The 24673-nt window shown below is 30.4% G+C and overlaps 1 protein-coding gene and 1 long non-coding RNA gene across 5 annotated transcripts in view; one reads left to right on the forward strand and one right to left on the reverse strand.

Annotated features, from left to right (window-relative positions):
• Window positions 1-867: 867 nt before the first annotated feature.
• On the reverse strand, window positions 868-24636 carry LOC106686509 (uncharacterized). Of its 4 annotated transcripts, none has more exons than XM_067050660.1 (6): window positions 22460-24636; window positions 14870-15215; window positions 9327-9512; window positions 7383-7480; window positions 3237-3495; window positions 868-2477 (listed from the first exon to the last, which is right to left on the reverse strand). In XM_067050660.1, exons 4-6 carry the CDS (start codon window positions 7455-7457, stop codon window positions 1720-1722), a joined length of 1092 nt encoding a protein of 363 aa, XP_066906761.1. In that variant the 5' UTR covers window positions 7458-7480; window positions 9327-9512; window positions 14870-15215; window positions 22460-24636; the 3' UTR covers window positions 868-1719. The 4 variants fall into 4 exon arrangements, with proteins under 4 accessions (XP_066906761.1, XP_066906760.1, XP_014285346.1 ...); XM_067050661.1 differs by having other exon boundaries at window positions 1932-2071; XM_067050659.1 differs by having other exon boundaries at window positions 868-3495.
• Window positions 21451-24673, forward strand: part of LOC136796580 (uncharacterized) — a 7372-nt gene continuing 4149 nt past the window's right edge. The window contains exon 1 of the long non-coding RNA XR_010844313.1: window positions 21451-21729. This is a non-coding gene — a long non-coding RNA (uncharacterized lncRNA). The remainder of the gene's footprint in view (window positions 21730-24673) is intronic.

A 24673-nucleotide genomic window follows, 5' to 3' on the forward strand; every position in this document is an offset into this window, starting at 1 on the left:
AAGTTTTTTTATACATAGGAAAAATTTCTTAGATATGCCTGAAACAGTTCAAATTCTGAATGCCTCATGGTAAAAACAATAGTTTAAAGTATATTTTTTAATCTATAAGTATTAAAAAAAAAATAAACTTAATATCTAAATAACTAGCAATATTGAAAAGACATTACTACTCTGGTTTCAACAATAATTAGCAAAATTTCAATGTATATTTTTTATTAAAAATAAATGGAATATGGTCCAGGTGTGGTCAAATTAAACTCAAATAGTAATATTATGTACTATTTGAGTTTAATTTTACCGCACCCGGACCATATTCCATTTATTGATACAAACGGTCAATCACCAATCTTCCAGTATATATTTTTTTATTATTTTTATGTAATTTTGAAGTTGCAGAAACCAAGCATGTATGGGTATCTTTACCTTAGTATTCTTGAATCAGATGCAGTTCAAATCTAGAGGATCCATAGAATGAATCCCGACCTTCCCAATTGGCTGCAAAACGTAAGGAGTTACTTTTTACAGCCCTGGTTGGATTACACAAGGACATTAAGCCCCAAATATATAAACTTTTGTCATTTACTTGTATTTAGTTTCAAATGAGTAGATTCATTTTTTATTGTTTACCTATGGCATTGGTTTCTAATTTTGTTTATTTAGTATATGTCTTAATATATGAATGAAACTTAAGTTCATGAATTGTAAAGCTCTTTCGGGTCGATATATCAGTTGTTCTGGCTTTTTTTTCCTGAAGATATTTTCTTCTTTCTGAGATTTACACATTTCAGGGAATTTTCATATTTCTAAAGAATTCTCATGGAATCTTTGTAAAAGTATCAAGAAGTAGAAAAAATGCCAGGTGGAAAAACAAGAACAGAATAACTCAAGCATAATTTAATTGTCTCAATACACTAGTTTGACAAAAATAATTAACTACATTGCTAAATAAATTAATTAACAGATAAATAAATGTATCTAATTTATAAACAAAATAATTCTATATAGAAAACATGAGTGATAAAACAATCATAGTTATTAGAAGATGGTCAGAGTTCCGGTCAAAAAAGAACAAATAGTTTCAGCTATTTAATGTCTGACGTTTCGCCCCACTTTTCAGGGCTAAAAAGATACAAAAACAACTAAGAGCATTACTACAATAAGGTATCGTATTGCTGTAATGTTCTTAGTTTTTTATTGTATCTTTTTTAGCCCTGATGAAGCCCTGCAAAGTCAGACAAAACGTCGGAAATTAAATAGTTAAAAACTATTTATTCTTTTTTGACCGCAACCCTGAACATCTTTTTATATTTAAGTTATACGGTTAACTATATGTATACAGTTCATGGATATTATTCAAAACTCTGTTAAAACTAATAAATAAACCATTCCCTGAAGGGTTAAGGCTATTAAACGAATACAAACTTTGTTTTTAGGTTTCAAAATAATTTTTATAATTGAGAAAACAGTTCAATAGAATTTTATTGATAGGTCTGTTTTAATTTTTAATGACAGAAGATTACTTCACAAATATTTCCCTCTCTTGAATAATAGTATGTTAAACAAATATCCAAAGATAAACAATTCCAAAGAAAAAAAGAATCAAACAACAGAATATTTATTTAATCTTTTTTTAAAATACTCCAACAACATATACTTTTAAGAAAATAGTGATACATAATGCTGTATTCATGATTAGGAGAACTTTATGCACAATATGTATTACCAATATTTACAAAATGTGTAAAATTCATGATAAAAACTTAATCTAACTACTTTAAATTTTTCTGAATAATCACCTCCGCTCACACATCCACGTTTACCATCTGGGTAAATTCCAAGCAATCCACTTTTTGTAATCCAAGCTTTTGTTTTGGGTAAACATTCTGGGAAAAGTTCTTTCTCTATTACATCAATAGGGACCATAATTATGTGTAAAAGGTATGGGCATGGTTGCACACATGAACATTCAGTATTAACAAAGGAAATGCTTATATCATCTTCTCTAGTAGGCCTATTCCATGTTAGCACTTGGACCATTTGGTCATCAATGCAATTAGGTACATCAAGAAATCTACAATCAAAACCCAAATTGAAAGATTTTAAAGAGTCCTTTAATGTGTCCACTGAGTAGATTATTCTTTGATGAACACTTAATGAATCCAAATCATGACTACAATAAGGGCTGATATGTAGTGATTGCAGGTAAGTGCAACGACTTAATGACTCACGGAACCCACTTGTGATGTCCATGTTTATCAAAGACAAATGTGTGACATTAGGCATTACTGCAATAACATTTAGAAGGTCATTCGTTTGAAATCTACTTAACCCATTTTCCAATTCCAGTCTATTCAAATTAATCAATGTTGGAATGGTATTAGTGGTGAAATTACTCGACAATGAATAACAATCTCCTAACTTCAGAAATTTCAAACTTGAGGGCAAGCAATCTTCTAGCTCTTTCAAATTATTTACTCCTTTAAAAGTAAGAGATGTTAGATGTTTCAAAGAATAAAAACTACATACATTCATTAAAGATATGTGAGCATTATAATTTTTAACTGTCAACGCACTAAGAAATAATAATTTTAATAAAAATTTTAGATCAAGTTGAAAAGCATTCCAATCAAAAGTTAAAGATTTTAAGCCAGGAGGGAGATGATCAAGTAAATCCTCACTATAAATCTTATCAAGCTTCAAACATTCAATTTTATTTAAAAATTTTAAAAAAGTTGTATTAATTAGTGAGATGCTAAGTTTAGCTTCATTCGATAGGCAAAGATTTTTAAGATTAACTAACTTTGATAACGAACTCAAATTCATTTTATGATTTTTGTGACGCCCACTAGCATAATGGTCTTTATATAACCAACTAAGATCTAGTGAACTCAATTCAATCGGAAGAAAGCTTACTACCTCAGACAAATTTCTAATTTTTTTCATTGATAATGATCTGAGGCTTATTAAATTTTGCATGGAATGGACACTCGTCAAATATATTGGAGAATCTGCGCCCTTTAGGTTAAGCTCTTCAAGATTATTCATAAGAGTTAATGGAGCTAAATTCACCTTACCCCTAAAGAGATGTGATGATGAAAATGATTTTAGCTGAGGGGCAGCAATAGAAATCTTTAAGACCGAATTGATGGGACAATTATGCAATTTGATTTTTTTCAGAGTTATAATTTTTTTTATTCTCTTAAAAATCTTCCTCCAGAAGACATTGGGTGACATACCATCAGGAATAAATAGTGCAGTATCTTCAATAACTAACTCTTGTGTTCGATGTTTCAACATCTTTTTAAATAATCCATCGTAATCAGTTAAATAGCAATTTTTCAGGCTTACTCTTTTCCACAACAAATCATGGCAACTAACAAAGTTCCATAGCTTTGAGACCTGAGATACATTTAAAAGATCGGGAACCATAAGATACTCAAATGTTTTTAACAAAATCACAAATGCTGCATTGTCATCTTCTAAAATAGTTTTGATCTGAAAAAAATAAAATGAAATAAAAAATATTTATCTAATCATTACTTTATAGTCATTCTAAATCATGTCAACATACTTTTGGACCTTAACATCTCAAATTTTATTAAAACTTGGCACAGCTGTCCTGTTGGTATTGACTTGGAAAGATGTGAAATTTTAATGAGATATGATCACTCCTTTTTGACTTTCACAGGTCTTACAAAAGGACTAAAAATACAAAACAAGTTCAGAAATAACTGTAGAATATTTCTAATTCAGCTAGAGATATCAGATAGATGTTATTTTATAGTGTGTCCCACCCTGTTTCATATTATATAGAGCATTTTATAGAATGAAACAAATTTTTTTAAAATCTAATATAGATTTTCTGAAAAAGTAGGTATTTTAAAATTCTCAATTTTGTTTCTAGATTATTTTTGTAAATCAAAGGGAAAAATATAAATATAAGATGAACATGGCTTCATTGTTAAAAAAAAAATTAAAAATCAAACCTCCACTCTCATAAAATCAACTCTTTGCTGATATAAGTGATTTAAGCAAAATTAATATTAAAGTTTTCATGATAATACATAAAACCCCAATTGCGAATAATGATTCAGCTAATAAGACAGGAGACATATCAGGAGATTTCGACACTTGCTTTACGATAGTTTCTGATTCTATTGGAACACTTTTAACCAATACTTTTAATGTTTTTTTGGGGGAGGGGGATGAATGCATGGTATTGGTGTGTTCTACGAATAGACAAGACTTTATCACAAGTTTTCTCAACAATAAAACGTAAACTTTTCGTTCCTTCAGTTGAAATCTTTTCATTGGAAAATGATAATGATACAAATGAATCAAAAGTTCTCTAAATCAGAAAATTTAGTTTTCTCATTGTACAAGTAGGATGAAAAAGCTAATTATTTTGCATGGTTATCCATAAAAGGGCACAATAAATTTCTTTTTGTAGATTACAAATTGGAATAGACTTTTATCCAAGTAGGTAATTATTTCTGATTTCCTTAAGCACAGGGACAGAGCCACTATAATACATTTTCAAAAAACTGATAATACTTCTTATAGCCAAAGTTCAAAATATTTTGTGTTTTCAGACAGATCTACTGCCCAACCCAAGATCAAATAAACTTCTTCAACTCTCTGCTTTCATGAGGAAGAGTTTTAAGTGGAAGCAGAGAGGAACCTTTTTAGCTAAAGCACATGATCATGGCCCTTATGACAGAGTTGAGAATTCTGTTAAGAGAACAACAGCTCGTGCCATTTGGCAAAGAGCACATAAAAATCAAATCCAAACCCCAATACAACTTTTTGAATGACAGAAAGCATTACTTACTTATACTTTGTTCAGCCCAAGAAAACTATGATGAATCAAAATATTTCTTGATAAAGTATTGTTTGTCAAACTTTTCAAAAATCAACATTATGCATTCATTATGAAAACTACATTCAAAATATTGTTAAACAATTTTCCAATTGAATCAGATGATTGAGGAAAGGAAGTCTCAAAATCCTTTGACTAATAAATCAAATAGCTAATCATGTCTTGGTTATGTGTATTTTCATGAAAACTTCAATATTAACATTTCTGTAATAATTAATATGGATGAAGAGTTGAATTTATGAGAATAGAGCTTTAGTTTTTACTTTGTTTATCCATGCATTCATTTACATTCCACAATTATATTTTGTCCAGTTGTTTTATATGGTATAAAAGAGCATGAAATATACTGGATTTACATAATGACAACTATCCCATATCTCTAGCTAAATTAAAGCTTTGACAGCAATTCTAAAACTTTTCTCTGATTTTGAGTTCATTTATTTACTTTACAGCTGTACAATTAAAAAATGAGTTGACATATCTCAATGAAATTTCAGTTTTCCAAGTCCATAGCAATACATAGTGGGAATTAGCTCTGATATTATTCATTATGTTTTTGAATAGCCTATTTATTTGTGTGTTTGAACTTATTTATTTCAATTCATTCATATGTTTTTAAATTTATGTATTAATTTTTTTTTTTTAAATTTATTCATTTATTTTTTTATTAAACTGTTCTACTGCTGAGGTTGTTTTATTTCTGCTTTATTTATATATTGACATTTATTGATAATTTCTGTTAATTTGCATAATCGATCAAACATTTGTTGCTAATCACTACAGAGGAGAGGTATGAAGAAGTGAAATAGGGAGAATAGTGTATTGAACGAATTTGTAAATTGTAATTTGGCTTTGTGTAAGGAGGAAAACATTAGAGGTGGAAAAAATTGTTAGGAGAGAAAAAAAAAATGTATTTGAAGTGTATTATATTTAGTTTATTGATATTATTGTTTGAAAAATGGAAAATGTAAATGTATTGATTGTGTATTATAGCAACTCAATGTATTTGGACAACATGGCCAAATAAAGCATTTCTCTCTATATGTAGAGTAGAATCCAAATTATTTGTTCCAGTCTGGATTGAGAAATAACTAGTTGAGAGGAAGAGATGGTTAATACAGAGTGAATAAAATAAAACCTTTAATATTAATTTAACTCGTGCATTATTAATATATGGCAAAGTAATATTTACAATAACTTAGAGTCAAAATTTCTTAAGGTCTATTTAACTAAAGGATGTTTTACTACTAAATTTAAATAGATTTTTTTTTTTATTTTACTATATATATAATAAAGAATATACATATATTTTGTTTTAAAAATTCATTGTCTGTAAACATATACATATTTTTTAAATAAAAATTAAAACATTTCAAATGCTGTTAAATAAGATTGAAGAAACTAAGATATATAATATCCATTTTTTTTTTGTTAATTTCACTCAATAGTTAGATATTTGCTTTTTGTTGCACTGTTAATCCGCTTGTGTTCACAGGTTAAGATTCGCTGTAGTAAAAACAACTTTATATTTTGTATGATAGTAATATTTTAATTTGGATAATTTAGTTCTGAGGATACTGTAAACGCTAAATCTAGTCAACTTGAAATTGGTTTAGCAATACTGGCCTATTCAGATAACTGGGAGAAAAAAAAATTCTCTATTAGCCACTTTGAAAAAAAAAAATAAAAGGCATATTGCAAACTATTTCAAAAAAGTCTCAGAAAGAAGCAAGAATCACAGTCTTGTTTAATTTTCAAAAGAAAACATTAGTTTTCTACATTCCTCACAAAAACAAGAATATTATTCTCAAATATAATATTCACTGTGATAGAAACTGAATCTGTACCTCTGAGAAAGGCCAAGACCATTATATATTGTAACCAGACAAAAGGAAGTATCGATACAGTGGATAAATTATGTGTCACATACAACATGACTATGGAGGTTTAATGTTGGCCAATGGTGATTTTTTTCTCCATTTTCAAGGCGGGCAGCATAAACATATATATTCTGTATCTGTGAAAACGGCAATGTTATAGACTGCTGTTGGGTCTTATTGCGAGCTTTGGCCGAACATCTAATTATGGAGTAAACAATACAATGGATCAACCATGAGAAGAATCTGATAAATGCATGATGAGATCATAAAGCAGCTCCTGAAAGAGATGGAACAAGTGATGAAACCCCTAAAAAAACTATGAAGAAATTTCAACCTCCATAAACTTGTGAGTAATTCCTGTGTTTAAGCCAAACGATGACTGTGAACCAATGAAAACATGAAAAGGTGAAAACTGTTAAAAAAAAAATAATAAAAAAATACATTTATCATACTGGAAAAGCAGAGAACTTTTGAACTTTATCTACACAATGGTAGGCCAAGGTTGACTTTCAATAATGATCAACTTCACTAGTGAAGGTGTGTTTTTAAAATTGACGATTCAACTTGCACTAAATTGCTCATTAATTGTACATTAAGTATAATTTTATTTGCTAAATAAGTACCTGACAATGATCTTCAGATTTACTAAGTTCATCAAGAAAGTCACTCGATTGTGTAGATGATACAGCCTCATCCATATCTGGGCGTTATTAAAAAAATCCTGTAAGATCATAACACAACTTGCTAACTATTAGACATCACAAATTATTGTAGACTAATTCATAATTACAAATAAAATTTGATTTAATAGTATACTGAAAATAAAATTTGTATGTATTAATGGAAGCATTAAATAGAATATCTTGAATGAGAGAGTTGAAGGTAAAAAATGGGACTTCGGAAATTATTTCTAATATTTCGATTTAGAAATGCCTCCTTTCAAGTATTTTTAGATTAGGTAATAATTATGGTCTTAAAATAGATATTATATAATAAAATTTTAACGTTTTGTAAATTTATTATGTCATATATTGAGGAACTACTGCATGTTTAACAGCTGCTCTCACTGAGAAGTAACAAACTGTGGAAGTTGCCTCATACATGAAACTCATAAATTGAGTTAATTAAGTTCTAATAGATGTTAAACCATTATAGTTTCTTTGAGAATGAAGAGGTAAAGAAATGGCCAAGCAAGTCTCCGAAACACCTTTGACATCAAGTTCCTAGCATTATGAATCTTAGCAGCATGAATCTGCTAGACGAGTAGCAAGAGCTAATACAGAAGAAATAAGGCTATATACCATTGCTGTTACCTTGGGGGCAATATATATTAGGTGAAGTATTGTGATTGTGAAAAATTTAGAAATAGAGTTTCAAACTAAAATACTAATTTTAAGATACCCTTAATCAAATTTGCCAAGTATTAAGTATTGACATTATAAAATGGTTTGTGTATAAGTAAAATATAGCTAAAAAAACAAACAAATTAAAATCATATATCCAAAGCACAGGTATGTGGCTTGGGATGTTACAGCATTTTTTTTTTTTTCTCACAAAATCAACTTACAGGATGTTACACTTTTTATTCTACACTTTTTTTTTTTTTACATTTCTATCAACAACAGTTTTAAAAATTATGATAAAACCTGTTGTATCAATCAATGTGCAATTAAAGGGTCTTTAATATCAGATTGTTCTTATCCTTGTAAATAATCTGACATGAGTTAAATACTGAAAAAAAAAAACAGCTCTAAATATAAGAATTTCTGTTTATAAAAATTAACTCTCAAATAAAGGGCTAGAATGATAGAAGCATCTACATAATATAGGGATAAATAGCTGTGAAATAGGAAAAATCCTATAGCGATGAATATGTATGAATATATACAAACATGGAACAAATATTTGGAGATATTTTCTAGTGTGCAAAGTAACTTCTAAAGTTTTTATGATATATACTACCTATGAAAATTTTTTCAAATTCTAAGAATTCAATTTTATTCTGAGAATCAAAGTACCTTTTATAGATAACTTATAACTTCAGAAATAAATTTTAATCTGCAAAACGTAGCAATTCTTTTTTCTATTATATTTCATCTATAATCGTTTTTTCACCTTTTCAAGGCTAACACTAAGTAACATATTTCACTCCAATTTAATGTTAAAAATTCTATTCATATAGAATTTATTTTTAAAATGTTACATTGTATCATATAGATAGATTTTTTAAATAAAAATTTAAAGTCTTTGAGATATTTTTGGTAAAGAGGTTGAAATTAAAAAGAATAGCAATATATTTGTTAATTGTTTTAGTGATTAGACTGTTATAACAGATTAAGCATTCTAAAGATAGGGTGTGGCAATCCCAGATCCTCTGGTATTCTGAATATGTAAGTAAAATGGAGAGTTAGTTTATTCTATACTGATAATAATTCATGATAAAGCCATAATACAAAGCAAGTTAGAAAAACAACCTATGAATACATGAATAAAGTAATTTTACACAAGGTAAACAGTAAGTAATAATTCGGAAGTCTAATTCTTCTATTTCTATATTATCAGCTTACCTCAAAGATGAACGGTTTCAATGTATTGCAATAATCAGTTTATTTTTAAAAAAAAGTGACTACCAAAGTTGGCTCAACAAATTAGTTGTAAACAGTGTAATGTAGGAATGAGAAGCAATCAAAAGAATATGGCACCATCCAAGCAAGAAAGCTTACGTAGATTCGCAGTGACACCAACATTCTGTCCTGAATTATAAATAATAACCAAATTTTAGCAATCGACTTCATTATTTACCTTGTATCCTTATAAAAATATTATAAAACATATACTGCAGCATAATGCATTACATTCAAAATGCTTTAACAAAAATTAAAAAATATAACAACCATCTTAGTAGAATAAATTACATTTTTAAAAAGTCTGATAAAAGGAATGAACTTTTATACAATACAACATCATAAAACAGCCGTACAATGGTGATGTAACCATGAACAACAATCTGAGACTTAAAAAACAGGGGAGGGCAAAGGAGGCACTTTGTCCCGGCTCCTTATTTACCAAGTTCAATTTTGTTTTTTTAAAATTGTAGTTATTTATTTTGAAGGAAAGAAACCGTTAATACTTCTTATTTCTATCTTTGAACAATGTTTCATACAAACTCTTTATTATCCAGTCCATCTACAGATTATTACATCAGAAGTTGTTTGGTTTTATCAATATTTACATGTAAATTTAAATTTACATTATTCATAATTATATTAACATATTGTTTATTGATAGCAATCACTATATAAATTCAGAAAAGCTAATTAACTTTTTTTTTGTATTTATCTTAATTATTTGATGCCTTTTATCCTCTTTTTAAGGGCTTTGTCATGATTATCAAAATGCTATATTATCATCAGTCCTGAAATTGGTATTGCTGTAACTATAACATATAATAAAATACATTATTTACTTATATTGTCTTAGTTATTAATTATACTTATTATTTTGTAGAGTATCCATCTACTTATTATTTACTAACATATTGGACTTTGCTCATTTTATTTATTTCAAAGGGTTTTGTATAATTACACCCTATTTGCTACTGTCTATTTTGGTAGATGTACTGATTATTGATAAATAATAATGTTGTTAACGTAATGTTGACCTTTTCCTTTCATCATTTTTAGTAATGCACAAAAATTCTAAAGTTTTCTGATTTTTGCCAGATGGACTGGTTAATGAACAGTTTGTCCGAAACGTCTTTCAAAAGACAGTTATAAAGGAAGTTCAAATGCATCATCTCAAAAATTCATTATTTAAAAAGATTTAAAGATAAGATGGTCCTAGGGGCAGATACTCAAGGAGAAAAAAACAACTATCTAGTAGAAAACAACATCTTGACCCACATTACAGTATATTATAGACCATACCATATTATAGACCAACCACATCAGGGCTGTGTTCAAGTTACCAGATCAAAGTACAAAACATACTATGCTAGGAGTATAAAATTACAAATAACAAGGAAATTATATTGAAAATAATAAATATTTATAAAAAATACAGTGATTAATTAAAGAAATGAAAATATACCTTAAAAAAAATAAATATTTACCGCTACAACCCATGAAGGGTAAAGGGTGCACTACTTTGTAAGGAAGTAATGTTACTAGACCAATGGTCGTGCAAGGAGGTAATTTGTGCAGAATCACGCTTGTCTGCCCGATTTTTACCTAAATAATGATACCCACATTAAGAGGCCAATTACACATTATGAGTCATCCCTGTAGCTGAAACATAAATCAGGTTTCAATAAAACAGAAAATAATTATCTACCAGAGGCGAATTTGAATCTAGGTTCTTGAAGTTAGTAGCACAGCACCTTACCACTAAGCTACCCGCTCCCAGAGTAATAATTAGGAAAAAAATTAATAACAAACATTACATATATAAAACAACTAAAGCCAGAATTCTCTATCCATCGCCACTGTCCTCCAGCATCTGATCCAAAAGTCTGGATAGACTGAATAGGTATAATTAGGATAGGAGTATGCCTGGGATGTTACAACAACTTTTTCATTAAAATCAACCTACTTAATAAAATCGATTTTTTACAAATTTTAAATTTTCTCAAAAAATGGCTCAAGTAATTTTGATTAAACTCAATATATATCAATGTAAAATTAAGAAGTCATTAATAACAGACAGGTCGTATCCTCATTGAATTAATCTGATGGAACTTACATGACGAGTTATTAAAAATCTTCTTCAATAGTTATCAAATAGTTAGTTTTTAATTTCACTTAGGCTATACTAAATAACATCCACCTAAGTATAATAAATTACATTTTTAAAAAGTCTGATAAAAGGAAAGGACTTTTATACAATACAACGTTATAAAATATGCTTGCAATGTTAATGTTGCAATGAACAATAATCAGAGGAAATAAAGTTATAGAAATATATTGGTAAACAAATAAGAAATATGTGGGTAAATAAATAAGAAATATATATCGGCAAATAATATTATAGAAAAATATATAACCAACCATTTAAACATTTTTCTCGAAAAATATAAAATTATTAGTATAAATCAGTATGGTTTTCAAAAAGGAAAAGGTACCGAGCAATCATTACTTGATTTTACAAATTTAATTAATGATAAACTTGATTTTAATTGCATTTGTTAACATGTCTTAAGCATTTGATACCATAATACATGAAAATCTTAAAGTATGAAAAGCATAGGATTCTCTAATTCAACCTTGACAGTTTTTAAAAAAATACTTTGAGAACCGGAAAGCAATAGTTAAACTAGACAACAGTCTTAGTGGTTCAACTTGCATAAAAACAGGTGTACCACAGGGTAGTGTTTTAGGTCCTGTGTGTTTTAATATCAATACAAACGAAATTCAAAAAGTTATTACAAGTGACAACGAATACTTCTTTACCGACGATTCTCTTTTTATCACTTACCATAAAAATTACAATATAGTTCTGGATTACTATTGTAATTTTTTTAATTGGACTCATGACAATAGTCTCATAGTTAACAAAAATAAAACGGTCATTATGTTGATAAATTCACTGCGTATGTCTTCTGTAGATGACCCTCAAACTTAATCCCATGACTGTGTAGTGATACAGTACTAACATTAGTAATATAAAAAATATGTTAATGTAAAATATTAAATGTTTTAGAAAAACATAAATATCTAGGTGCTCCTGAGGAAAATACTTTTTTTGGGAACCACACCTAATAAATGTTTTAAAGATATTACGAATATGCTCATATAAAAGTTATTACCTCCAATTTGTAATTAACAGAGAAGCTTTAATAACAGTGTAAAAAGCATTATTTGAATCGATATTAAGATATGGGATCAAATGTTATGGTACTATTTATCAAAACTTGCAAATCAACAAAATCGAACATTAAGAACAATAACACATTGCAATAATAAAGCAGAAAATCTTAAAATTGTTGGAGTTTTACCACCTAAACTATTTTATTCTTACAGAACTATCTTAAAATTTATAGATAATAATTTATTCAGAAAAGAAATAATATATCTAAAAAATGTTAGAATAAAAATTAAATTTATTGAACAACCCAATAAACAATTCATTTGGCAAATATAACTTAAACTATATGGTACCATATCTGTTCAATCCCTTATCAGAAGAACTAATAAATAATTTAACCACAAAGAAAATGAAAAAAAGAAATATTTAACTGGGTACTTTATTCTTCTATGATTCCCAATAACTGATATTGATTCACCAAATGACCATATCTGCCTGTATTTTTTCTTAAATCAACATAATTATTCATTATATTACTATTAGAATTAGCAATGTATGTGTGCATAGTAATAGTTATTGGATCCTTATTTTTATCATATTCTGTATCATCTTGTTTTATCCTCATTATAATCTATATTCACTTATCAAATTTGCAGCTTTATTATTCACTTCAAAGTCCTTTGAGTTATTTTTATTATTATTTTTTTTTTATTAATTTTTTTAATTATTATTATTTTTTACTTTATATTCATTTTAGTAGTAGTTAATTAAATTATTAGTTGTATCACTTAAGATCAATTCATATTGTACTTACCTAGCTTAAAAATTGTATAGCTTCCACATCACCTTAATAGTCAAAATTATAATAATTAAATTTCACTTATGACTCATTATTGTGTTATTTTGGCACCAACTGATAGATGACATCTGGTAGGATCATATTGGATGTAATTTTTTAAATGAATAAAACAATAATAAAATAAATAAAAAATATTTGAGCCTTTCAGTTGACAATATGATTAACTTCATGAAATCATTCTTAGTATTTCCAATATTGATTCAATAACAATTTAGCATTGAATATATGTTTAAGAACAGGATGTAAACTTAATAGAAGCAAATAAAAAATGTAAGAATTTTGCAACAAGAAATATCATTAATAGCATATTTCTAAAAACAGTACAAGTTTGAGTTAGTTAATCTTTCAACTGAAATGCTCATTTAGAAAATTAGTGGGGGAAAGTCATTACTTTATAACAATTTAAAAACATGAAAATTACTGAAAATTTTAGCATTAGTGAGTATAAAACATTAGAATAACAGTTGGTTTAAAGAATGGATAAAATTAGCTGATAGTTTAGGTTATATTTGATAGAAATTTTGAATCTGTAGAGAGAGAGAAAGGTCAGATTCATATTGTTGTTGGTAAAACTGAAGAAAATTAAAAAAACAAAAAAAACAATTAATAACTGTAATGAGCATTGAGTATCATTTGTTGGATGAAAAACGGGATTTTAATGGAAGGTACATGAATGATGATATACCCTACTGAATTGACTTTAACAAAGCTTAAAACTAGAAGTGAACTTTTTTATCCAAACAGTAAACCTTAGTTGAAAGACACAAAATATACATGAGCTAGGTTTAATAGTAGGAAGGACAAAAATATGTTTCATTTTGTAGGCAGGTGTTCCATTTTAAATTCATACAGATGAACATAGGTGAATATACATTGACAGAAAAAAAAGGTATCAATTTGGTAAAAAGTAAATGTTCAAATAAATTATTTTTGTGTATGGAATGTTCTTTAATGGCAATATTTAATAACAGAGTTCAATATAATAACAAAATAAAAGCAGTGTGAATAAGGATTGATAAGCTACTGATAATTTCTCTGGCAGAAGGTATTTAACCATACCACTATTGTATATTTGAATCGTACAAAAAATAATAAGAATATAAAGACATTTTTTTATTCAATTGTTGTTTCTTTATCTCACCATACTTTACAATATTTTGTATATTGTACAAATATAACCAAGCTGAAGATCTGAAACATGGGTCAAAACCTTGGTTTCCAACAATAAATAATTTCTTTGCTATTAAAATACCTTTTTTTGACCCTCACAGACCATCTTATGCTTTAATTCAATATGTTCAACTAATAACACTCTGACAAATTGTTGAAATATTTGTCTAAAATATTTATAAAAACATTGGACTATTCACTCAAAAATTTTCATTTTCTATTGAAAACTGCAACACCAGTATCATTACAGATTATTGCTTTATCACCTTGAGCACTCACTCAATTATGTTGCTTAAAATGTAGGCTTGGGTTTTGGCAGTAGCTACCATCATTCTTCTCCTCGCATATCATGCATTTATCAAGTAGGTGCATCTTTCTGCCTCTTGTTTGATCCCGGCTCAGCTCTTGGATGGTATCACCGCTATCAAGTCATCTACATACACCATGACCGGCAACCGTTGCTCCTCGAGTACTCCCAATTCATCAAAAACAAACTCCCAGAGAGCAGGATCCTACTTATATCTTCTTTGGATGATTCAAAAACTACTTCCAAGACTCACACACATCTCCTGGAGGTAATTTCTCAGGAGGGTATAAAGGTTCCTGGGAGCATCAAACCTCAAGACTGCAAAGTAAAATATATATAATGGTGAAATATTGTGCAGACTTTTTATTATTGTTAGTACTATTTTCACCTAAAAAATCTATAGAGAAAAAGGATGAATCAAAGCTGCCATTTGCAGCACCTAATAGATGTTTTAGGAAAAACGAAAAATAAAATACATTTTGGTAGTTGTATAAATAAATACATCGTAAATATTTTTTTTTTTTGTTATTTTTTTTTCTAATAAATATTTAATATTAATATTTAATAATTAAAAATTTTTTAATTGTCATGAGTTTTTTCCCTGATTTATTGACTTTTTATAAAAAAGTGGTACTTGGAACAACTTAACAATATTTTACTAACCTAATTCCGGTGAAGTTTAAAACTACTTATACAATAATAATCGTTTAAAAAAAAACAAAAAAAAATAATTACCTGAATTATGTGTATTTTTGGATTTCCCGAAACATTTGGATTCATCTTCTTTTATATTTTCATGCTCTTCACTTTTCCATCGTATTTAATATTAAAAAAACGGTATTAATAACTACCAGGAGACATAGTACATCAACGAACAACTTTAAAAATCAAGGGTGGCACTAGCCTTGAACAACCTCAGTTGTGTGTGGGCGCATTCTGGGGCCTCAGATACCCAGGCCCTAGAGTGCACCCCTACAATGACCATTTATAAGAAGGATGTTTTGGGTTTTCTGAGGTATGTGTCCCCTGCCTTGAACCCAAACCTTACACACCAGCAGCAAAGCAGGTTGGCAACAATTCATCGGAAGGCTCTGCTGCAAGTCAATAGAGCTTACCAGAGGCGCTGGACTTTGCAGGAGGGGTTCCTTTTGACCTTCTCCTGCGAGAAGGCATGTTGATATATACATATAAGAAACATATTCAACAAATTTGCCCAAAATATAAGGACAAGAATTGTGGAGGACCCCAGAAAATGGAAAACCATTCACCAGAGGATATAATGGAAAAGTAGAATCGGTGGTGGGTGATTACTCCAAATGTGGTTACTTTGAGGAAGTCCTATCCCACTGTCCAGTCACGGTTAAAAGCAAAGTAGGTCCTCCAAAATGGCTGGATCTCCCAATTCCTGAGGTGGCAAATTTTAGTATTTGAACAGACAATTAAACCTCAAGATGTTACTAAATCTAACCATAAGGAGTTCATGTGCTTTGCAAGCATGGGCACTTCATAAACATACTGAAGCATGAGATTCCTACAAAATACCCCTATGGATTATGGTGAGGAATTGTTTCTCTTCTTTTAAAATAATAATAATAGTCCTATCCAATTCCAAAAAATTCCATTTTTGTTTTCTTCAAATCTTCATCCTCATCTACCATATAGGTAAATGAAAATCAGAAGATAGCCAATCAGAAACATTAAGCTAAAGATAACATCAGAGTGTAGAATAGTGGTAAATACCTCTTTTATGACTTTATTAACTTTGTTCATATCAGGAGATCTCAATCTTAATCTATTTATTCCTATTCCTCTGGCACCATGGAGTGAGTCACAGCTTTATTACTGTTTTGTAATATCACTCTGAATCATCATGAAAACGTTACCCTTAAGTTTGATGTTGTTTATTAATACTTGATTTATTAATATGATCAGGTATACATAATAGTAATATAATCAGGATGCAAAGTTTTTTTATTAATGGATTATTTTGCTTAAATGAAAAGTCAATTTAAAATTTAAAGTTTAAGTTGGTCTATATATTGATTTTAAATGTTTGCAACTAAACTAGTTTTGGCAAGCTATGACTGGCTAAAAATAATTAAAAAAATTAGACAAAATAAAGTAAAAAACAATAAAATTAGTTACTTTCAGGGGCAGTTAAACTATTTAAAACCAGAAGCTTTAAACTCAAGCACAGGTATATGAGAAATCTGCATCTAAAAAGGTAATTAATTATTTATTATAAGTAAATATAATTATTTAAAGTAAGTAAAAATATAATTTTAGTAATTTTTTTAAAATCCTTATTCTTATTCTTTTATTTTTATTATTCTTAGTTTAAAAAATATTCAGAGAAGAATTTTGGACTATGATACACCAAACATTACTTACAATATGATTAATCATCAACACACCGTATTTGAGGAAAGCAATGATTATTGACATGATAAAAATAACATTTTACTCAAAGCAAATCACACATCCTTATAAATTACAGCAGTGACACCATTTAAATAGAAATGAACCAATGGATTTAAGATCAGAACAACGAGACATTTTTTAAAAAATGATGAGTGTTGTCAGGTGTTTTCGGATTAATTCCCTAAATAAAACAATTTGCAGATGAAAATCACCACATTAAGAAGCATGCAGGTTCGAAATGATGTTCTTATAATATTACTAAAGAAGAAAGCGTAGTACCAAAGATTAAAGTTAATAATTTTGTGAGTGTCAGCATTGACTTATCATACCAGGGCACTTACCTGTTGGGTCTTGGGGTAAGTATCCGGTCTAGGTCTTTATTTTAGGGTAAACTGTCAGCCCAAGTGAAGTCAAAAAGGCGGGCTTTTTGGGCTAAAGGTATGTTTGGGCAAGACTGGAAAACATTCAAGACGCCATACTTGCAAGTCAGTTGAACAATTATTCAGACCTTGCGTTCAGTTTGTTGTTGATATAATTTTTTTTTTGTAATTACTGTTAATTCTTAGTCACTTTTTTGTTAAGAACGTTTTTATTGTTCAAATTTTGAGGTAAATATTTTAATTAAAATTTCTACGTTTCACCCAACTCGCCAACCTCAAGAACGAAAATAGACTCGACCTCCAAAGTAGAGCAGATTATAAAAGGGTTTCAAGATGGCTGCGTGTTATGAGGACCCGCTTTTAATACCCACCATGCCTAAGGAAGACTATCATGTTTGTCTCTCCCAAGAAAATGAAGGCAATACTCAGACGTACTCATTTGTGTATTATATGATTTTATCTGTTAATTAATATTTTATTCTTTAGTCTAACTTGGAGGACAGTCAAGGATTTACGCGAGGTGATTGAAGACTTAAGAAAAAATGCCTGATGTATGATAAAGCGAAATATTCTGAAAACCCACAAAAAGAGGTAGGATAATTTATTTTATTTGATCTAATATTCATAAATGATTTATAATTTATTGATCATCAATCAATAGATAATTACTGTCAGTAATTATCTAATACTTTAAAAAAAGGTGAAAATATCTCTTAGATCTATACTATATATATATACTAAATTTTATTTTAATGATACAAACTGTCACTCTCAAGAGCAATAAGTATTAAGGTTTTAAGTACCCAGTGTTCTTAGCAAATGAAAACAGTACATTACAGAGTACCATAAGGGTTAACAGTATTATAAGAAAGCATATGTTTAAATTAGGAGAACTATTTTATCCGAACAAATTACTTAATATCATCACATTTACCCCGGGGTCCAAACAAAATCAGATAAAAAGTACAAGTTATAGTGATTATCATATCATTCAGATATATAATTTTTCAGATATGCGGAAGGTTTTCTTTCACGCTGAGGTCTTGCATTCAAATTTCAGGTAGCAAAGTTTCAATGCTCCGGGACTGAGGTTCCTCCACAGGTTTCTCCGCAACAAGGATTTCTACTACAGGATCAGCTTACGAGGCTCCATTTTCTTCTAAAGCCAGAAAAGGTTCGGTGAAGTTGTAATTACCTGGGATGTCGGTCGGGCCAGGAGCTCGAGTACCTCTGGGGGCCAATTGTTGAAGGGAAACCGTGGAATCTGATCCGTCCTTTCTTCGAGTCAGTGGGTAATGCGAATTAGCTCCCAATAATTCGACTTCTTCAACCGAATCTTCATATTTGGTGTGCCTTACATTCTGTTTGGCAAGTACGTGGCCAGGTGTAGATTTAACTTCTTTAGACATGAAAGTAGCTGAATGTAGTGTACAAACATCGGTGTTCCAAACGTACAGAATAGGTTCTTCAAACAGTCAAATACATCAAGACATGCATACGCAAAGGGAAAACGAGAACATTCGTCAATGATTGTGAGAAGGTATTAGTTACATGTCTTGGGTGAGATTGGTCCTTTAAATTCTATATTAATTCGCTCAAACGGAGAGTAGCCTTTACGAGAATTCCAGATATTTTCAAAAAACTTGACAACTGGCAGTTATTTTTCTGGTATCCTCAAGCGAATATGGTAAATTTTTACTCTTAATTCAATGGAACATGCAAGTTATAGAGGGTGACACAATGAATGCTGAAGCTGAAACAACTCAATAACACTGGTAACATTGCAAAGTCTTGAGAGAGTGTCAGCTTTTGTATTCTCGTTACCAGGACGGTTGGTTATATCGTAAAAAAAAAAAGGTGCTAATTCCAACCTCCATCTTATTATTTTCTTGTTCATAATGTTACTTGCATGCTTTCGATTGAAAATAAAAGATAAGGCTTCAATGATGAGCTGAAAATATTTCTCTTGGAGGAAATATCTCTAGTGTATCAAAGACTCTACGATGGCTGCTGCCTCTTTTTCAATCTTATTTCAGACTGAGTCAGTGAACGGAGAAGAATACAACTGGTCGACCATCTTGGCTTAGAGTAGCGTCCAAAGCATATCAAGATGCATCAGTCTGCACCACAAGAGCATGGGTTTCATCAATAGTTGTGGCAGTGGAATCAGCAATTTCTTGTTTCAATTTTTCAAACACGACAGCGGCAGTTCATACAGTGGAAAGGAGCTGCAATCGATCATCTTTCTAATTTTGCCTGAAAAACAAGGCCATTTCGAATGATGGGCAAAAAATCCTAGATCCCATTTTAAGGAGCACGAATCATGTGGGTGTGGCTCCGTTAACTTGGTGAGATTTCGGTCATAGTCAGGTTTGTCAATGCCGCAAACAGTGACGCCATCAAGGTAAGCGTATATACTTGTGAGATGCTCATCAGCTATAATCTGGTCCATCACAAGGTGGAAACAGGCCACTCTATTTGTCACACAAACGTAATCCCCGTGAATTGATAGAGCTTACCCTTCGCTTCAAAAGAAGTAAATTTCTTATCATCTTCATGTATCGGGATTTGATGGTAAGCATTTTTTAAGCCTATTGCACTGAAATGTTTGAAACTGGTGACTTTCCGAACAAGTTCATCAACATTGGGTAGGGGGACAGTGGTTGGACAGTCAGGAGAAAGGCTCAAAAATCGGGAGGCTCAACTTTGGCAACAGAAGAGCAGATAGTTAGAGGACCTTTAACACCGCTAAAATTCAATACTCTTTTAATATTTCATAACCCATGGGCACCCGATCTACATTCGAGTCAATCTCAATATTGTTTTTGTTCACAAAATCGAGACTAACAGATCTTCCAGAACTCCTCGTGTTCTCTGTTTCACGCCCGGGGCCACCATAAGTCGTGTTAGTAGCAGTGGTGAGTGGAGGGCTCGCGCACGTTGGACGGAGTCATCTAAACTCAATGCAGTCTCTTCAAGTAACCATTGACGAATTTGAAGAGAAAGTATATCATTAATGAATGCATCTCTGCAAGTCACAATCTTTCCCCGATAGCTTGAAAGCTTGGACATACTGGTCAACGCTCTCTTCGTGCTGTTACTTTCGAATTGCAACCACATGTCGAGCGTAAATTTCACTTCTTCACAAATACAGTTTCGACAGCATTCACTGCGGTTTCATATAAGGTACATTCATTAATTAACTCATAAACACTGAATGAGAGAAAGTTGGCAAGTACTTTCACCTTGTCGTCTTCTATCAGCGCCTCAGGCAGGAGAAGCATCAATAAAATTTTCAAAAATTGCTTGCCAATGTGTGAATTCGCAGCCATTACTTGGAGAATCCGGATTTGCACTGAATTTGTCAGGTTTCAAATACTTCTCCTTAACACACGCATACTTCAGGAGTTCACAAAATCACGAATCGTTTGCTAAAAAATTGTTGTGAAATGAAAACTAATGTTTTACCCGTAAAATAGGTTTTTATTAGCAAACGAAAAAAGTACATTTAAATGTTTAATTTATGTACATGTTTAAATTAGGAGAACTATTTTATCCAAACAAATTACTTCAAATTACTTAAGTAAATATATAATAATAATAATAATAAAATAACACAAGAAAAACTAAAATGGAATATCATAAAAAAAAAATATACATGGTCACTTATCATAGGCCAATAAATAAATTAAATAAAAGAAAAATAATAAAACTAAAAATATAAATAATTAAAAATAAATTTAAAACTCAAGTTCTTGATATAAATAATCACGCAGATAAAATTTTATGACATCATGAAATAACAAAGTGTCATTTGTGAATCTCTCCAGATAAAATGAACAATGTGAAAAATAGATAAGTTAGATTTGTATTGCCGTTAGTGATAACGATTCTTTCCAACGTTAGAGTAGTCATGAATCTCGAACCTGTCTTCATACTCGCTGTATACTTCTGTCTATTCCTCAACTTCTTCACCAATGCCTTTCACGTCTCTAAGAAGCATGAACTTTCTGGAATCAGCTCTGCAAATGGTGATTTTTTTCCCTTTTCTGTAATGTGTTATTTGTGAACTGCACTTCTAGTCCTCCAATTTTTTGATAACTTTAATTAGATCAATGACATGATGCTCTGGTGGTTAGAAAAGTGCAGGATACTGTAAAATATAACAATAAACTATTCATTAATAAAAAAACATTTTGATCACACGTTAGTTCTCTTGACTCAATTCTATATAGTAAGCTGGAAAATCAAGCTTCAAAGCAAAAATTTCAATTTAGCGCATCAAGAATACTTTTGACAGTATAATATCAATATCCGATATTATTGAATGGAAGATATCGATACCTAACATGTGCCAATCAATAATTAAAATATGAGGGAGATTATGATATTCCCGACATAATCGGAAGAAAGTATCCCTAAAACCGATTTATTAATTGTAATGTATCGATAAACCAGATAAAATTATTGATACCACATAGTTCCGGAACTTAAGCGCTGCAATTCGCAACATCGGTCGAAAAGTTGGACTCCGATAAATATTTATTTACAATTTTGTGTACTTTGTTAACAGCCTTCCGAACCATGTTATTTCTTAACCGATCCTATTCGGCCAAAAAATACAATACCCATAGGAAATTTTATTTGAACAAATTTGTATTCCTGTAGTGTGTTGCATTGTTTCGAATTCAGCGTTCTGTAAGCCTTTCATGAAAGAGGTTCACTCAAAAAGTAGCTAACAGAGCCTCAATGCATACTTACTTTCTTCCGTAACGCTATGACACCCAGTTGGATTAAATTCTCATATCCCAGCACTACAGTTCTGGATTGTGACGTAGCTCTTTTTTCGTTATAAATTTTCCTGGGGATCTCGGTTCCTCTCAGCCTTGGAAAGTCACTCACTCACTTCCCTCTCTCCTCCCGTTTCCAGCTCAACATCTAGAACATAAAAAACGCTGACAACAATGTCATCGCTAAATAAATTATACAGACCCCGATTTTTCCTGGTCCTCTTCATCCTTTATAAGGTCGATTAATGCTTTGTAAGAGCTCCCACTTCTAATCATTCTTCCCTGGTAAATATGTATCTTACAAGAGTAAGCAAGCCTCTTTTAGGCCTCCAGCACTAAATTTCGATTAGCTATCCGTCTTAAAACGAACATGGCATTGCTAGTTTGTTTCGCCTGATGTTATCGTATACACATTAATTATTGACGGTAACGGGTCTGTAACTAGTATTCGTGTACCTTTTGGAGAATCTATAACGGATCGGATCTGTAAATCTGTCTGGTCGAAATCTGTAAATTTGCATAGTATCCACCAACTTTACGCTAAACAAGCTGTGAGATTTTCTTGATTAGCGTGTTGTAGAATGTTTTGTAAGTGCATGACGGCATTGGAATTCAAAAACATTACGTAGCTAGAAACTTTATTCCTTATTAACCTTTTCGTCTTTGATTCCCATTTCATTGAAACTAACATACATAGAATAAAATAGATACTCTTAACTAATAACTTTCCCTGTTATATCAATAATAAACTTATGAACAACTACAAAAACCGTCTCATCATTTTATTCTTCACAGCCCCTGTCTATTCCCATATGCATGCCGCCCTCTATCGGATAGCATTAAAAAATTCTTGCGTTTCATTACAACTAACCTTCGAAATGCTTTCAGGTTCCATACAAACTGTCCAAAATCTACTCACATCTTACAGACCTAATCCCTCATTTACACAGACCCAAGCCGTATCTCTAGCTCAATTCACAATTAAAATTCCTCATACAATGGTGAAACCAAAACCGCATTACAGAATATAAATATTCTATCTTCTTCCATGATTCTTCTGCCTCCAAACTTTCTAAACAATCCTTATCCTTAAGCCATATATTCGATTTTCATAAAACTTCTTTATTTAACATAGTCCACAACCAAAAATCGTATCCTCACTTCAATTTTTATCCTTTATAATTTTTTCCCATGTATGTTTTATGTCTTTTATTTTTTAAATTACTATTGTCACCTTTTATATATCTTACTTGTATCAACATAAGTACTGTCAATTAGTAATCACGTTCTTGATCATTCGGGTAGCTTCTTCTATGTATGTGTCGTCGGGATGCCAGGATAATCATAGGCAATTATCCAAAAATAAGTTAATTAATTAATTTATATTGGGTCCGGCAAAACTATTATTATAATTGAATTCTTTTCCAAAGGCCTATTTTGTGTTTACCAGTTACAAATTGAATACCATTATATTTATATACCTTTATTGTATCATTGAAAATATATAATACAATAAGGGATGGTATTGGCTAATATAATAGTATATAAACTACATAAAGGAACAAAACATTTATTATACGTGTTAAGCCACCTCAATTCGACATAGTCTCCTTGTTGGAAAGCTTAACTAAAAAAAAATAAATAAACGCTGGCTCGGATAAATCATTTATTTGTAAATTAAATACATAAATTATATTGAAAACAAATGAAAACCTTCTAAATAATATAGAGCTCAATTAACAAACTAATAAAAAAAAATACTCCCTCTGAAAACAAATTACAATAAAAAAAAAAAATGCTAATTACAAAACTGATGAACTCCGATGGGTCGGGGTCCTGTAGTTCGTACCGAAAAGGTTGGAGACGAAGTTCTGTTCTTAACGTAGGTGGGCCCACACAGCAAACCGCTCCGAAGATCTCATCCAAAAAGGTCTGGTGACAAGTACAGCGACTGGGCGACTGTAAGTTGGCTACTCGACTGGGGCCAGTGTACAGGGACGAGTGGACTTAGCCCGCAACTTGTTGTATTGTTGTTGCAAATAATTCCATTGGCTGGTATTTCATGACCACACACACGCACAATTCTTCATTTCTTTTAAAACAAAAACATACTTGTCATGTGTTAAATTTATTAACAGCTGATTCAAAAAAAAAAGATTTACATTTTAATTACGTGTAATATAAA

This window comes from Halyomorpha halys, unplaced genomic scaffold (genome assembly GCF_000696795.3).
Source record: "Halyomorpha halys isolate HHAL.00 unplaced genomic scaffold, Hhal_1.1 Scaffold832.1, whole genome shotgun sequence".
Lineage (NCBI taxonomy): Eukaryota > Metazoa > Arthropoda > Insecta > Hemiptera > Pentatomidae > Halyomorpha > Halyomorpha halys.